At 42.1% G+C, this 17,253-nt stretch overlaps 1 protein-coding gene across 1 annotated transcript; it reads left to right on the top strand.

Moving 5' to 3' along the window:
• Positions 1-1,393: 1,393 nt before the first annotated feature.
• Positions 1,394-17,253, top strand: DEPDC1 (DEP domain containing 1). Its single transcript, XM_074221206.1, has 12 exons — positions 1,394-1,573; positions 1,685-1,950; positions 4,159-4,300; positions 5,902-6,020; positions 6,411-6,541; positions 7,712-7,759; positions 9,130-9,270; positions 9,673-10,521; positions 11,208-11,380; positions 14,240-14,416; positions 14,631-14,816; positions 15,676-17,253. The coding sequence occupies exons 1-12, from the start codon at positions 1,526-1,528 to the stop codon at positions 15,814-15,816; spliced, it is 2,421 nt and encodes an 806-aa protein (XP_074077307.1). The 5' UTR covers positions 1,394-1,525; the 3' UTR covers positions 15,817-17,253.

Consider the following 17,253-nt stretch of genomic DNA (forward strand, 5'->3'; position numbering starts at 1 on the left):
TTTGAGAGGAGTAGAGAGCTTTGATCATTCCATGCTACACAGTAAATAGCTTGAGAACAAAAGCATCAGAAATAGCTCACGACCCACACATGAAACAGCAAACTGTTTTAAAATGGTCCAGGAGCAGGTCAATTCAATAGGAGAACTCCAACCAGGGTCTGGCTCCTGAGAGGGAAGAATTTGGGAGGAGTTTCTGTATCTTTTTATCCTTAGACATTATTCCCCTGGGTGACCACTGGAGTCTGAAGATGCTAAAGGACAATCAGAGGTCCTCCAAGGGTGAAGGAAACTGAGGCAAACAGAGATTAAGTGACTAGACCAGGGACACCCAACCAGTATGTATCAGTGGCAGGATTCACATTCAGACCAGCCTCCTGTCATGAGCTGAACTGCATTCTGTGCTCAGATGGAATGCTCTTAGGTCTTCCAAAAAAGCGCAATTCCTCTGTCGCCATGACAGGTGTTGTGTTTCTTTGCTGGGGACTGGCTCCCAGGTGTTTACGATGGAGTGCCTGGCTTAAGGAAAAGTCTTGCTGATGAGATTCGTTAGGTCCTTCCTCCCCTCTCCCCAAAGCCTATGCTCTAGTGTCACAGCTTCGAGGCCCAGGCCCCATGTGGGAAGGGGCCGGAGGTGGTTCGTTTAACAGAAAACACTCATTCCTCCTCGTAGGGCCCGAAGCGCTGCAGGGCGGCCTCAGCCCCGGCCAGCTCCTCTGGGGGGTGCGCCACCAGCCGCGCCCGGCCTCCCAGCACTGGGGAGGGGGCGCCCCGGGCGAGGCGCCTTCCCCGGGGGCACAGGCCGCTGCCCTTCTGCCCAGCCCCGTGCTCGGGGCCCGGAGCCGCGTGTCGGGGACACCCCAGACCCCGCTGTCCTCGCCCGCGGGCAGTGCGCACAACGCCCGGTCCATACCGTTGCTTCTCCTTTAGCCCGGGGCCCGCCGGCCGGGGGGTCCGCGTGGGCTGGGCCAGGGAGGCTGCGCCCCTCCGTCTGCTCGTGCCCCCGGGGCCGCCCCGGCCCGGTCTGGTGCGCACGGGCCGGCGTCCCGGGCGGCCCCGGGCCCCCTTCCCTGCTCCCCGGGGCTTCGGGGGGCCCCTCAGCGGCCGACCCCGTGCCCCGCCGCCCCTCGGCCCCCGGGCCCGGCAGGCCGGCGAGTCCGTCCAGGAGCCCCGGGCCCGCCGTGTCCGCCTGCCCCGCCGCCCGCGGCGGCCCAGGGGCTCGGAGGGGCCGGGGGGCGCCTGGGCCGGGGGGCGCGTCCTCGGGAGCGGAAGCCCCTGGGGGCGTGCCGGGACGTGAGGGGGCGTGGCAGGGGCGTGGCGGAGGGCGTGCCGGGGGCGCCCCCAGCTCCTGTCCGGGCTCAGCCAATCGCCGCCCTCGGAGCGGCTGGGGAAGCCCCGCCCCCGCGGCAGGCCGTCACGTGGCGCGGTCGGCAGCCAATCGGCGGCGCCGCCCGGGCCATTCAAACGCCGGGCCGGGGACGGTTGGGCCGGGGCGGGCGGCGCCGGGGGAGCGGGCCCAGCCGGGGCCATGGAGAGCCGGGACGCGCCGCCGGGGCCCTACCGGGCCACCAAGCTGGTGAGGGGCTCCCCGGGCTGGGGGCGGGCGCGGGGCCCCGGGGGGCGGGGCCGTGGGGGGCACGGGGGGCCGGCGCCCGGCAGGCCCTCACCCCCGCCCCTCCCCCCGCAGTGGAACGAGGTGACGGCGCGCTTCCGGGCCGGCATGCCCCTGCGGCAGCACCGGCGGCGCCTGCGCACACACGGCGGCTGCTTCACGGCGGCGGAGGCGGCGGACTGGCTGCACGCGCTGCTGCGGGGCCACGCGCACTTCGGGCCCCACGTGAGCCGGCGCCAGGCGCGGCAGCTGCTGGGCAAGTTCCTGCAGAACCACGTGATCGAGGACGTGCAGGGCCGCTGGGGCTCGGAGGACCTGGGGGGCCCCGGCCGCCTGTTCAGGTGGGCGCCCGGCGGCGAGCAGGTGGCAGCTTCTGGCCGCCCGAGGCTGGCATGGCGCCCAGCACCGGCTGCCGGGCTTAGGCAGAGCCAGATTCCCTCACTGACTGCGTCCAGGACGGACATGCTGCTGTGCATTGGGGGAGGCAGCGGCTCATCATCAGGCTTAAAGCTGCATAGTTCTCAACTCTTGCTTTCTTTATGAAGTGATTTCTGCAGAAATAATACTGTTATTTCTGCTCACTTCACTCAGCATTCTTCCCTTTCTTCATCTTTCATAGCATAATTTATAGACCAGACTTTCTTTAAACATTCCCCAATGGATTGGAAACCCCTTCATTTCCACTTCTTTGCCATTCTAGAAAGAACTGCTGTAAATATTTTGTGTCTTTGAGTCTTCTTTCCATGTTCTCTTTGGGGTATAGACCTAGTCATACTATCACAGAGTGAAAGATGCTCCTCCTTTCTCTGTTAGGGCAGTTTCAAATTCCTTTGCAGATGACTGGACTATCCTCCAAAAGTGGTGTATCCATATGTGCATTTTCATCTTCTTTACCAGTCCGATGGGTATGAGGTGAAACCTTAGAACTGCTCTAATTTGCCTCTCACTGGGGCAGCTAGGTGCTTCAGTGGATAGAGCATTGACCCTGGAGTCAGGAGAACCTGAGCTCAAATCCAGTCTCAGAGACTTAATAATGACCTAGCTGTGTGGCCTTGGGCAAGCCACTTATCCCCATTGCCTTGCAAAAAATAAATTAATAAACAAAATTTACATTTCACTGACTATTAGTGAGTTGGACCCATTTTTACTTGGATTTTGATAGTTTAATTTCTTTCTTTAACAATTACTTAGGGGCAGCTGGGTGGCGCAGCGGATGGAGCACCAGCCCTGGAGTCAGGAGTGCCTGAGTTCGAGTCTGGCCTGGGACACTTGGTGATTGCCTGGCTGTGTGGCCTTGGGCAAGTCACTTAATCCCATTTGCCTTGCAAAAAGCTAAAAAAAAATTACTTGTTCATATTTTTTTGGACCATTCTTCAATTGAGGAATTTAAAAAATTCCTTTTAGAGTAGTAATTCTAAAGTAAAATTTAGGATTTTGACATTCTTCATTTTAATGAACCAGGAGGTATAGAAGATGTAAAGGATTTCACTGTTGATGGCCTGCTTTTTTTATTTGTGAAATGGAGACAAGATCGACTGCTAAGTATCTCAGCGCATTCTAGTGTTGTCAAAGAATCCTCAGCACCTCTTCATTTTTATAAATGAAGAAAATGAGGGTCACAAAGATGAAATGATTTTGCTAAGTCACATAACTAACGAGTTGTTAGAACTGGGTCTAGAACACAGGACTCTTTACCACCAGTCCAAATTCTCTACTGAGATTTATTTGTACCCAATCAGATATGGCTATGCCTACATCTTTGGACCAGGCCAAAAGGGGCGAGAATCTATTAAATACTAAGAATACACATAGATGGAAGGGTCTTGTTAATGCCAAGGCAGAAGGAAAAGATCTTTAGAAGTAATAGAGCAGATGGACCTCTACCAAGAGGAGGGTGAGTTCTAAGCTGAAAGTGATAGGGGGCTGGGGGGATCACTCCAGCAGTAGGAAATGAGGGTTATTGGAAGAAGGGATAAGTTGATGCCTCCCCAAAGTAACAAGTGATTCTGACCTGTGTTTCCACCGATTGGTGAGTTGAGGTTGGGAGACGTCCCCTCTTTGCAAAGTTTTTTACATGTTTTCCCAGACAACAGCAAGTTAAAGAGGTAGGAGCCACAGAACCAAACAAAATTATGGGGAAAATAAAATGGTAAGTGATCACTTTTCATGGCAAGAGAAGAGACTAAAAAAATTGATATGAGGGCTAAAAAATGTTAGTATTCCGTGGATATTTAATGTAGGGGCAAAGAAACAAATTGATGTCATTGTATTACAGCATAGTATAGTGATTGATGCTCATGCTGTTGGCCTTGAGTCGATAATAAAAAGTTCTAGTACTTTGGGTATGTTTTATTTACAGAAATAGATAAGTATGATTAGAATGATTTATCTGAAAAAGTCAAGTCAAAACATTTCATTCCTGGCAGGACCAAATAAATCTGATATTACTAAATCGTATTAATCATAGTGTGGTTATCATACAAAAAAAGCTATGGAACATTAATCTCAGCCTCACAATTTATATCAATTCAAATCTATTTTTGAAACAGATTTCCTGCAACTTCTCCACTTAAAACTGTACCTCACCATCATCCAGAATTGAAAAAAAGCAACTTAGAGAATATTTCTAAAGAAAAAGACAGTATCTTTAAGTTACGGCACTTATCTCGCAGAACTCCTAAAAAGCATCAGGTAATGCATGTTTCTAATTGACATGATTTCCAAAATCAGTCAAAAGTGAAGTAGCCATCCAACATCTAAAGCTCATTCAGTTAATGCCACATTTTAAAAAAAGTGAGTTTCAAAAGCTTTTTTGGAATTCAAGAGCAGCCTTGTGGTTAAGTGACATGATGCTGGACAATCACTAGAAACTGGAAGAGAGACCCCCAACAGACCCAGAATAACTAAATAGAGCAGAGGTCACCAAGGGATGATTGAGCAAGACCCAAGGGAAATCAAGCATTGTTGGAGATGCTCTCTCATGCACTCAGTGAAAGAGCAACCCCGGTGAGGGAGACATAGAGTGAGCCAGTGAGGAGCAAAGTTAGCTGTGTCCAGCCAGGAGAAGAGTGATGCAAGTGATGGTTAAAATGGTGTGGATCCTGTGGGATTCAGAGAAAGAACAGAGGATGGAAGATAAAGATTTCTTACCTAAGGAATCCAGATGTAGTGCCATCACCCATTTTATCTTAGAAAGGCTTTTAAATGGTATGGATAGTGTGGTTTCAACTGTCTAAACAACATTTATGAAATTTCTCTTACTTGAAAATTCTGAGTTCCAATCTTGAGTTCTGGTCATCAGAAGTTCATGGAAGAAGGGAAGACAGAAGGCTCTGGTAACCCCTTTCAAGCCTAAGAAGGTCCCTTCCAGGATTTGTCTTTTTTTTTTTAAGTCTAGCAATCTTCAGGTTTCATAATTGAACGTGTAGTCCTTCCTAAGAAGTGAGAAAAGTAGGAACTTAAATGCATTTGCTACTTGTTGGCACATAAGGAGTATATGACTGATTGACCCAAAACCAGGGATGGTCTAAAGTCATATCTTCTGTAACCTTTCACTTTAATCAAAGAAGAAGGTTTTGAGAACATAATCATTTCAGGGATCTGGTGAAAGTTTTACAAAATAGCTCTGTGACCTCAGTGATCAGATTCTCACTAGCTAGGGGAAGTTTTGTTTGTGTGACTTGTGTTGTATTTGCCTTTTTTTTTTAATGATTTAATTTTAACTTAACTTTTCTGACCAATTGACAGTCATTATTAAGCATCTCCTGAATGCCCAATTCTTTGAGGTACTGACAGAGGGTAAAGTATGATCCCTTCTTCCAGGGACTTATGGTCAAAGAGAAGCAATCTTTTATTATAAGATGGGCTATTTTTTAAAAGTATCTCTGTATTATAGTAATTTATCTGAAAACCATGTTTCTGTTTAAAAATGAAAGATTTCTTCAGTTGTGCAAGCTTTTCAATCACTTATCCCAAACAGAATGCCCAGAGAAAAAATGAAGATACAACAGAAATCCCTGAGTTATTTCATAGAAGCCTAAATTTTGGTCCTAAATTTTGGAGCTAAAATAACTATTGGAACCCATGATTCTAAGAAAGGAAGCTGCTCATAGAGATAACCTTTCATAACCCTTATCTGAACAACACTTGAAAGAAATGACTAGATTACTAAACATTTTAAGACCAGCACCACTGGGCCAAATTTGAAATGTTTTAATAGTAAATTATTTCACATTTGGTAAATTATTTAAAACATTTTACCAAGATAAACCTATGGTGTTCATTTTTTTTAGGAAAATACAGAACATATTAGAACTGAAATTAAAGATGAAAATAAAGAAAATCCAATAGAGGAAAGGGAAATAAGTCAAGAAGATATTGAAGAAATTTGGAGACATACTATTTTGATGCAGTAAGTCTGTCTTAGTTTTTGACCAAGTTCTTGAGATATTCAAACTTCGATCGTTTTTTATTTAAATATACAAGTAAAAACTGTAATGGTTTGTTTTTCCCCCTTTAAATCCAAACCTTCTATGCATTCCTGAAATGAATACTGTGAAATCATAAAAAGTTGACCAGAGTGGGAGGAGGAAAGAACTGAGAAGTGATTCTGATTCCCCGTTCCCCCATAGGCACACAATGTATATGAAATGTTGTTAAGGGGGAAAGGGGGGGGGGTATTTTTTAATTACTTTCTTTTCAAATTCACCTCCTTGCCAGTGATTTCATCCCTGAAAAAATCTGGATGTAGCTTTTCCTTGTTCTTCGAAATAAGATTCTTTTTATTATTGTTTCCATTCAGCCTACAAACCATTTTAGGTGTGCCATCTCTAGAAGAAGTCTTGGACCCAGCCCAAGTAATTCCTCAGTATATCATTTATAACATGACCCATACAAGTAAACATGGAGTGGTTGTATTGCAAAACAAGACAGGTTAGTATGTTGATGTGCATCAGGCAAAACTCATCTACAGCCAGGGTTGAGTATCGAAGACACTAGGATGAAGTTGATTACCACATAGATTGACAATGGAGAGAATAGGATCAAAATAAATCAATTCATCTAAATAGAACATTTACAAGGAGTCCAGGCGCCTTATGACCAGTGTTTTCCTTTAACTATATCTCTATTTATTTGGTTGTAGTTTTACTACTTATAGTCATATCCTTTATATAAATGTTCTTGAGTCCCAATTCCAAGAAATAGTAATGAATTTATATTGCTTAAGGCCCAAAAGGAGTGATGTTTGGAACACCTGAAGAAGCAGGATCCCTTTTACCCCATGAAGAGTGTTCCTGTTCTTCTAATAAATGATAATCTGGGAATTAAATGTGCTTTTCATTTAAAATAATGTGATATATTCCATTAAGTAGGTCTTTTGTAGTTATAACTATGTTAATGTATAACAACCTTTTAAGCTATGCTCATTCTCAGGTAAATACCATACTAAAATCAGAAATGTGTGTGGGTAATTTTAATCATTCCCTAAAGCCTCAGTGGGTAGCAGGAAGACAGTCTGAAGTTAGCCAAAGCTAACCTGACCAAAGCTCAATCAAGCCAAAAGGGCTTCAGGAAGGACAGTTCTGTGTTTGAGGACTTGCCAGGCTAAAGGATGAGATGCCAGGCAGTAAGAATGGCAACAGCAGGTCATGATTACTGCCCAGTGTCATTGAGGGACTGGTGTATCAATCCTGTGAGCCTAGGTTTAGGAAACTGGTGTTTAATAAGGTTACTTGGGACCAGATGAAACACAGGAGGAACAAGAACTTGAGTCTTGAGTGAATGAATGACAAAGCATTTGGCCAAGCGCTTGTCTGCTTCCAAAGAAATCACACTCCAGCAGAAGCCACAAAGGGTTATTGGTCATAATCTCCCAGCGTTGTAGAGGAAAACAGACAGAATCAGTTATCTCCATGGATTTGGGGTGGGGAGGGGGAGAACCACACTCTCATGACTAGAACAACTCAGCCCACTACTGGAATGACTTGTAGTTGACTGAAGTCCACCTGCATGCTACTAATTAGTTATTTATGGGATTGCTTTTGTTACCATTTTACCATGTTACCATAAGTGGGTGAGATACTGTTTTATTTTATTATGTAGATGACCTTCCTCACTGGGTATTATCTGCTATGAAGTGTCTAGCAAATTGTAAGTAAAAAAAAATCTGTTCCATTATGTTTAACAAGAGATGATGTTTAACATTTTATTTTAAAAATATTTGAATAAAATTAGAGAAAGAAGAGTTGAATTTTTCCTCTTTCAGATAGGATTGCTGTTTGATTTGACCTGCTTTTCCTTGTCTTCTCAGTATTTCTGAATCACTTTATTTGGATCATAGAATTTTAGACCTGAAAGAAACCTTAGAAATCATTTAGTCTTAGATCATTTGCTTGCAATGAGTCTTAATGGATAAGGGATCCAACATGGGGAAGTGAACATTACGGAGAACCAGAGTCAAGGTGTGGTGGGGAGAAGGGGCAGAGAGAGATGAGATAAACAGGAGGAGACAAGGGGATGGGGTTGGGGGAAAGTAATGTATAATGATATTTGAAATGGCTACATGCCTACCAGCTGATGAAGAACTGGAATTCCAAACAGTCTATTTCTTAACTTAAAGGCTATAAGGAACTTGCTCAAAAGTATAGAGTAAAGGAGGGATGCTGTGGGACTTGGAATTTAAAGAAAAGCCTTTGTCAGCTGCTGGCACCGGTTGACTTGGAGAATGAAGAGGGATGACTAGGAACCAGATAGGAAGGAGGTTCTTCTTAAGGGGGTGGATGTGGGAGAGGAGAGAAGGAACTGAATGAGAGTCAAGCTGGTGGCAGAAATAGTCCTGAATCACAGAGGAGATGCAGGGGATATGGGAGGGTGGCAGGAACCTCAGCAGGAACAGGGAAATTCAGACAGTGGCTCCGTTTCCCATTCTTATATCTCCCATTCACTCTTGTCAGTCCAAAAATCATTCTCCTTGGCAAGAGAAAACAGACAAGACAAATCGAACATTTCTCTGGGCCACCCTTTCCACCTAAAAGAGCAGGCCTTTTGTCTTCTGTTAGTGTGGTTCTCAGTTCACTCTGAGCTTTTGTATTTCCAGCCTTGTTCTGGCAGGTTCATGCCCCTCTTCACTTGCCCTTGCTTCCATCTTTAGACCTGAGCTCTTTCCAGTGTCACTTTGCTGATGTCAGCTGATCCCAGCAATGAGTTTCCTCTCCCCACATTTGTCCTGTCCCACCTTTAACCGAGGCCTGTCCTTGAAGTGATGTCGAGCACCCGTGTATCTCATCTCAGTTGTACTTACTAGCTTTCCTACTACAAAGATAGAGCTTTACATAAAACCTGAAGGATCAGTTACAGAGAGCTTTATTGCTGAGGTTTATAGCTCTTATACTTTATAGATATGTCATGCAAATATACATGTATTCATGTATGTATATACATATTTATAATATCTAGTTCCTGTGTATACATGGCTATATATTTTTATGAACATAACCCATTTTTCCCCCTCAATTTTTTAGGGCCAAGAAGTAATGACCTGAGCCAATCAACTTATGTTGGATTTGAACGTGATGTATTCCGAACCATTGCTGACTATTTTCTAGCTCTCCCAGAACCTCTACTTACTTTCAAATATTATGAGTTATTTGTTAATATATTGGGTAGGTATAAAGTCTTAGCTCCTATGGATTTTTGGTTTTGACCTTCCCTTATATAATAAATACAAAGGAAACTTTTATAGTAGAGAAATTTTTAATTTCATTATTAAAAATTATTGAGTTCTTGGGGTAATTAATATATGAATATAGAAAACAGAAGTGCTAATTATATTTGTAGTAGAAATTTTAATCAGCTGTGCAATTTTTTAAAAATAAAATGGTCATATTTAAGCAGAAAACCTAATGTCTTGCATGTTTGCATTTTAATGTGGCATGGTGGCTTCTGAATTAAATATCTGCATTTTGTATATTACTAACAAAAAGATACGTTTTTAAAAAAAAACTTTTCTGTTTTTGTCCACTGTCAGACCAGTTGCATCTTAATTTTTGTTTATTTTCTGTTAGTTGTCTGTGGCTACATCACGGTTCCAAATAGAACCAGTGGAAAGCATAAAATCCAAGATGATCCACAGTCTTCAAAAGCCTTCAATGTAAACAGTATGAACTCATTCAAATCAACTGAGTGTCTTCTTCTTAGTCTACTTCGTAAAGAGAAACATAAGGAAGAACCTGAAACTCTTCATATAAATGAGCAGGGATTTAAAAATCAATGTACCAAGAAACTTTGTGATCCAAGCAACAGAAGATCCAGGACTGATGTCTTAATTGGAGGGAGTTGTCAGAACTTAACAGTTTTGAAAAATGACACTATCTTGCCTTTATCTAAGCTTAGGCCAAGATGCTATTCTTTGGAAGGAATTGTAGATACTTCAGGGCTGGGTAGTTCAGAAGGCCAGAGCTTCAGTCAGTCCAGTCTTAATGTAGCAAGTCAAAACAAGGAAAAACCATTGTTGGATTTGGACTCTGAAGAGAACACTAAACTGGATCTTTGTTCAGATAGAGAGAGTCAAAAATCACCCTATGTTGGTTTTAAAAGAACACGCACAGTAACCGTTCAAGACCAGGAGGAGTCCTGCAGTGGGAAGCTTAAATCGAAGCAGCTTTGTCGGTCTCAGAGTTGGCTTTTCAGTAATAGAAGAAGAAGTTGCCGCATCAATGTGCCTGTTGCTGAAATTACCATGAAGCCAAATCGTGGGGGTTCTCTTGGACAGAGCACCCCAGACATGTCTGTAGCCATGGAATGTGAGCCTGAGGATTCCAGGACCACAGTCAGGCAAAGACTCTGCCAAAGTACCTTAGAGCTTTCAGGAAAATCTTTTCCTCCAGTTTCTTCTATGATGACTGGCACGCAGTGTAAGGTTGATGCTTCTCGGTGCATGAAACATTAACTTTCAGTGTTTGCTAACCCTGTGTTTTTTTGCTTTCCTGTTGTACCTTAGAATTTGCTTTAATTTTTGCAAAACTTGTTTTGTTGGCCATGCTTTTTATAGATATTTTATATTTTGAAGAGTTTTATTTTAGTTATTTAGCTTTTCCATAGAGTATTTTATGTGATAGCATTACTTCTCTGCCCAGCAGTCTTGTTGTGATTTGGGTTATGAATAACTTTTTTGTTCTTGTTCTTGTTCAGATGAATGATTTTTGACATCCAGATAGATACCTAATAGCTGACTTTTATGAGGAGCTTGATGCTTTACAAAGTACTGCATGGGTAGTAGCGTAAGACTGCTTAACTCCATTTTACAGATGAGGAAGTCTAGACCCTGAGAGGGTATTTGAATTTTTACTGTGATCACATAGTTGGAATTGTTCTAATAGAAATACTGGTTTCCCAGCTCTGGGTCCAGTCTGGTCTGTTTCACCATATTGTTACTATGTGGTATGAACAAGAATCTACTTTATTTGAACATTAGTGCAAGATTACAGTAATAGGAAGGAAAAAATGAAATATGGCAATATGAAATCTGTCCTGGCTTTTGCTCCATGCTAATGACCATTTGATATCCTGACTTTTTTATGGTAATAACTTTAACTTGTAGGTTTGCTGCAGCCTCATTTAGAGAGGGTTGCCATTGATGCCCTACAAATATGCTGCTTGTTGCTTCCTCCGCCAAACCGGAGAAAGCTCCAACTTCTAATGAGAATGATTTCTCGGATGAGTCAGAATGTTGACATGCCAAAACTTCATGAAGTAATGGGAACGAGATCACTGGTAAGTTTACGCTATAAGAAATGACAGATTCTGGTGGGAAAACGATAGAACATTTAATACTGAGACATAAGTGTGTCAACCTTGTAGATGAATGTAAGAGAAAATATCAAGAGATTGCCCCCTCTAATCTCTGCTCTCACTTATTTTCAATCTTTTCCTCTCTACTGCCTTTACTCTCTTTCCTTTTACTCTTTCTCTTCCACCAAAACCATTCTCTGCCAAGTTCCCAGTGATCACCTGGTGGCCATATCCAAGGGCCTTTTCTACATCTTCTGCCTTCTTGACTCCTCTGTAGTCTGTGACACTGATGACCACCCTATGTCCTTGAGTCCTCTCTTGTCTCTGGTTCCCCTCCCTCTCTGTGGCTTCTGACCTGCATCTTCCTCCAGACCTAGCCCTCTGACTGGAGTGTCATACTGGACCCTTCTTGTCTCCATCTAGACTACTTTATTAGATGAACTCATCAGCTCTCTTGATGTAATTTTTTGTCTCCAAGCCTGACCACTCTGTTGACCTCTAGTCCACAAATGCCTTTCAGACATGTCAAACTGGATGTCTGATGGACATCTCAACTCAAATGTCAATAGTCAGTAATAAAATATCTAATATGAGCCATACACTGTGCTAATCACGAAGGGTACAAGGAACTCAGAATCTAATGGGAGGAAATCAATGCCAAAAGAGACTGTTGAAGTTCTGCAGCCAGAAAGGACCCTGGGCCCCCTCCTTAAATGGAATATTTAGGAAAGTTTTTTTGGAGTTCGCCCTCTATCCTCTCCAGTCAGAGAGGAAGAACCCTCTGAGGCAGGAAGCCCTGAGGAGTTGTGGGCCTCAGAGCTGATTCCATCTTACAGAGAAATATGAGCTTCTGAAATTGAGAATGAAATCCAGTTTGGAACTGATAATATTACTGCTCTGACCACCTCCTAAAATAGAGAAGCTATCCTATGTTCACCCTCTACCCAATCCAATCGTATTTAATGAGGTGGAATGGACAGACATACAAAGCTGATGTTCATTCAGCCCCATAAAGAAACATTGCAAATGATATTCTCTCACTACCTATCCCCAAGACCATATATTCTGTCCAACATGAAATGGCTATGAGGAAGAGTTTTCAAAATATTGTGAAAAATTATCCACAAAGTACTCTGCCCCTCCATGTGCTGCCATTTTTAAATCCTGCCTTTCTAAATGAGGACATTGAGGCTCTTTGGAAATGAGTGGTTGTTCTTTGAGGTACTGTCTCTAAGAATTCTCTCTTGGGACCAAATCCTCAGTAAGAAGGCTGTTCCCTTAGTGGCATCAGCTTTTGAACACTCTCCCATAGTTCCCACAGCACATGTACCACTAGAAGGCCTGGATTCCTATGTGACATCATATCTGTGTAACAATCCAGATTTGTAAAGGCTTAAAAATTGAGGTACCACAATGAGAAGATAAACTACCCAAACCTGAAGTGAAGAGCCAAAGACTTGGCTTCTGCAATAGGTGAGAACCAGGATCTGTAAAATTTTAAAAATAGTCATTGTAATGTCAGTGGTTGTATTTTTAAAAATGGGTTTAGGGATCAACATGGATTGTTGCTTCTATTCCAATCACCATCTCTTCTAAGACCCACTATAAGGTCCTCTAGGCTACTAGATACTTCCATCCTGATGGCCACCACATATTTGAAACACAATTAATTTTCCCCCAGCCTCCAAGTCCTAACTTTTTTTTTTGTTTTTTGATGATATTCTGCCATTCATCTAGACTCAACTCTTAAACCCTTTTGGAATTTTCTTCTCATTGAACCCTCATGGTTAGTAGCACATAGTTAGACTAGTTAAATTTCCCACTTCATGAATCCCTTGTCAGTCCATCTTTCACCTGGCAAACTACTGAATTACTGGGATAGAAATTTGCTTGGATCTGTCCTCTGCTCAAAACCTTCAGAAACCATAACCTAGTAAGTGAAAACAAGTACCTTGCCCTTTTTCCAGGCTCAGACCTTATTTTACACAATTACCCTTAACATACCTTATGTCTATTCTGAACTCCTAGCTGGTTCTGATCTTCCCTGGTACTCTCCTGATCCCCATGACTTCGTTATCCCACCGCATCTTTGTCATCTTTGGCATTTACTTCCTTCAAGCTCAGGGTGGGTGCCTTCTCTTCCAGGGAGGCTTTCTGGACCTCTCAGAGTAAATGGTTCTCCCCTCCCTCTCCTGATTGCTTATATCTGTCTCTGTCTTCTCCTGGGAATTTGTCCCTTCTTATCTTTTAGATTTACCTGATCATACATTTATGTTTAAATCATCCTAAATGGTAATATCCTGGACTGAGAGAAGTAATTGTGTATATTGGATACTTAAATCTTGATTGCATCAAGCTGAATGTAATAGGAAATGCCTTGTTTCCAAAGTTTTAAAACATAAACTGGTTCCAATCTTGCAATTCCTGATGAGTGCTAGTTTTCAGTATGTTATATATTCTTCTAATTTAAATTTTTCTTGTCTTGATTTTATATAAGAAGTCATTGTTTTCAACTTAAGCCACTTACATCAATCTGGTATTAATGAGTACTGTCCAGTTTCCTGACAAAAGAGGGAACATTTATTCAAAGAAAATCCTAAACCTGTTTAATCCTGATTTTGTTGAAAAATGCTCAGCTAATGCAAGATTATTAGTAGGGAATTAAGCAAAGCCAACATACATAATCTTTCTAACAGGAGTAAATTGTCTTCACTGGAACGTTGAAATCAGCTTATGGCTCCATCTGAATGCTGCAGCAGCCTGGTACTGCCAGGAAATGATCGATCTTCTGATTCCTGGCAAAGTCTGGGTTTTTATTCCCAATTTCTGAAATGCTTGCAGATGATCCAGACATTCTCCCGATGTGTGCTGTGCTGTGCCGAGGAGGTTGATCTTGATGAGCTGCTTGCTACCCGATTGGTTTCCTTTCTGATGGATCACCATCAAGAAATTCTTCAGGTGCCGTCCCACTTACAGGCTGCCGTCGAGAAGCACCTGGACTATTTGAGGAAAGGCTATGTAGGTGCTGCTAGATAATCAGTGATTCTTCTTAAAGTGACACAAAAACTTTAAATAAGCTTTATAACTCATTTCATTGTCTAAATGAACCTTTCCCCAAGAGTTTCATGAATGACAGCTACAAGCTGGTAGTTCCCTGATTTCATTGAAAGGCTCCTTTTTCCCCATAAGAACAGAAGTAATAGAATTGCCTTCTATTCCCTGTCCTTCTCAGATTGCATATCCGGGGGATGAACCATTTGCTGCCTTGCCAACTTACTCCTATTGTAAGCAGATAAGCACCCAGGAATTTGACGAACAGAAAGTTTCTACCTCTCAGGTTGCAATTGCAGAACTTTTGGAGAATCTTATCAAGGATAAAAGCTTACCTCTAAAAGAAAAAAAGAAAAAATTAAAGCAGGTAAGAGAAGAAATCCTTTGATAGTTATGTAACCATTTTCTTAGTTGAATACATGATTAGAGAAATGTAGCTTACTCAGAGGAGAGCTCTGATAACATGGTCAGAGTGAAGGCAGAATGAGAAGACCTGGATCCCAGTGGAGTCCATCAGAAAGTCCTTTGCCTCTTGAACACATTTCTCAATGAAAATTTGTTCTTCTGTTTTTTTAAATGCTTTTTGGTGAACATAATTAAATTTCCCTTTGATTTAATATCTTTCAAGATTTTCAGAGCATTGGCTATCATTACACTAAACTAAAGACAAAGAAGTTAAGGAAAATCAAAGGAAATGTATTCTGACCCCCTTGATATCAGTGTTTGTTGGTCATATGCCTTTAGGGAATTGAGGTTTCCAAGTCTAATTTTTGGAAGTTTGTTTTTAACACACCACACGGATCTGCATGATATTCTTACAGTCCCTGTACAAGTGTGTGGTCTGATAATAAAACTGAATTTGCCAGGCTGTGACTCAGAGGCATAAGTGGCTTAACAAAAATACCTGCTGACTGTTCCACACTTCATGGTCTCTCTTGGTGCTTGTGCATTGCTTGGTTGAATTCCTGAAGCAAAAGGAGAAACATAGCGAATACAGGGAAATTTGCAATATTGAGAAACATGTTATTTTCTAATTTACTTATGCCTTAGAGTTCATCTAGTCCATCCTCATTTCCCAGAATACAAATAGCTCAAGCGTGTATATATATATATATATATATATATATATATATATATATATATGTTATCATAGAGGTGAGGCAGGGACCCAGATCTGTGACGTCTCCAAACCTTACTCAATTGTCCTTCCAAATCTCCTTTTTAAGTTTCAGAAGGAATATCCTGCCATCTACCAGAGAAGATTCCCAACTACAGAAAGTGAAGCCGCCCTGTTTGGCGATAAGCCGACAATCAAGCAGCCAATGCTGATTTTAAGAAAGCCAAAGTTCCGTAGTCTTAGGTACTAACTTTTTAGCAGATGCTCTACAGTGAAGCCATACACTGAAGGCCAGAATATGAGGCAGTCTGCTGCTTCTGTCCTTTCCCAAGATTCTCATGCTACAGACATAGAAAGGTGCCAAAGTAGTTAGTGATGTATATGCTCCGTGTTTACTCCTGAAGATCACAAGGAACCCAGTAGGTCATGATGGAGAACAAATGAAGAATGAATGATTAGTAACCAAAAGTATTCTGAGCATCCCATGCAAATGACCTGAAAAGCCATGATGACATCCCAGAGATGGATGGACTGGACCATTGACTAATTAGCTGCAAAACTAGCTCAGAATTCTCTGGGGAAAAAAAAAAAAAAGACTGGCCCATGTGTTGGGTGGACAGGTGGTGAGATGAAGTTCTAGGCAATTAGGGAGACTGGTTAGCCATCTAGCCCAAGCATGGCTTGGTGCAGATTTTGTATCAACTTGATAACTTATATATTCTGCTATATTTTGCACTCCTGTGTTCTTTTCCCTTTTTATATATTTGTGTATATTTGTTTAGAAGTTTAAAATTCAGTATGACATTTCTCTGCATTTATGTATTTCCAATGTGGTTGTTCAACCAGTCGAGATGCACTACTGGCTTAAGAACACAGAAATGTAAGCCTTGACCTGCACCTCCCAACCAAAGAGGGCAATACCCCTACTCCACCTTGGACCCATTATGGGCCCATTTGAGGGGAGCATTTTTCATAGGCACAAACCCAGAACCAGGGTTAGTGCCAACAGATTTCTTTGTAAAATGCCAGTAGTTCTCTCAGAATCATGATAAAGAATGATCTTTAGAAATTTTACCTGCCTATGAAGGATGATGCATTGTTCTTCCAGTAGGATGTCATCAATAATATTGAAATGAGATAAAGGAGCTGCTTATATGGAGGATCCTCATGCTGTGGCCTTACATAAATCCATGGAATATTTTCCTTTTCCGGGTTCCTAATGTGTTTTCCACCCTAATAATTTGATGCTTCAAGTCAAAAGAGACTGAATTGAGAAATATGATACATTCAACTTCTCACTGGAATTTCATGGTGCCTTAATTATTAAATGGTAGCATTCTATTTAATATGTTGCCACTTTTTATTAAAAGTTTGGATAGTTTAAACAGAGATGATTTAGTAAGTGTATCTGTGTATATTTCAGCTATCTAAAGCTGTGGAACATAACTGAACCTAATTACAATTTAAATATGTCCAAGGACTTTGTATACCAGCACATTTGCTTTTTGAAAGTGTGTGATAATATGATTGTGTTGAAAACTGAGGTTAAAATCATTACGGGGGGGGGTTTATAATGGATTAATTTTGTTTATTCCCATATTTAATTACCTCAATAAATATAGTTGTCATAGCAACAAATTTGTAATCATGAAATTGAAAGTATAAAATGCCTTGTAAAAATAAAACT

The sequence above is a fragment of the Macrotis lagotis genome, chromosome 2, assembly GCF_037893015.1.
Source record: "Macrotis lagotis isolate mMagLag1 chromosome 2, bilby.v1.9.chrom.fasta, whole genome shotgun sequence".
NCBI classification, from domain to species: Eukaryota; Metazoa; Chordata; class Mammalia; order Peramelemorphia; family Peramelidae; genus Macrotis; species Macrotis lagotis.

Bases quoted from the DNA above. Each gene is read 5' to 3' on its own strand.
- DEPDC1 (XM_074221206.1), top strand. From the start codon at position 1,526: ATGGAGAGCCGGGACGCGCCGCCGGGGCCCTACCGGGCCACCAAGCTG. The intron at 6,542-7,711 runs GTTAGTATGTTG...TTTATTATGTAG, and splicing joins TGTATTGCAAAACAAGACAG to ATGACCTTCCTCACTGGGTA. The intron at 7,760-9,129 runs GTAAGTAAAAAA...TCAATTTTTTAG, and splicing joins TATGAAGTGTCTAGCAAATT to GGCCAAGAAGTAATGACCTG.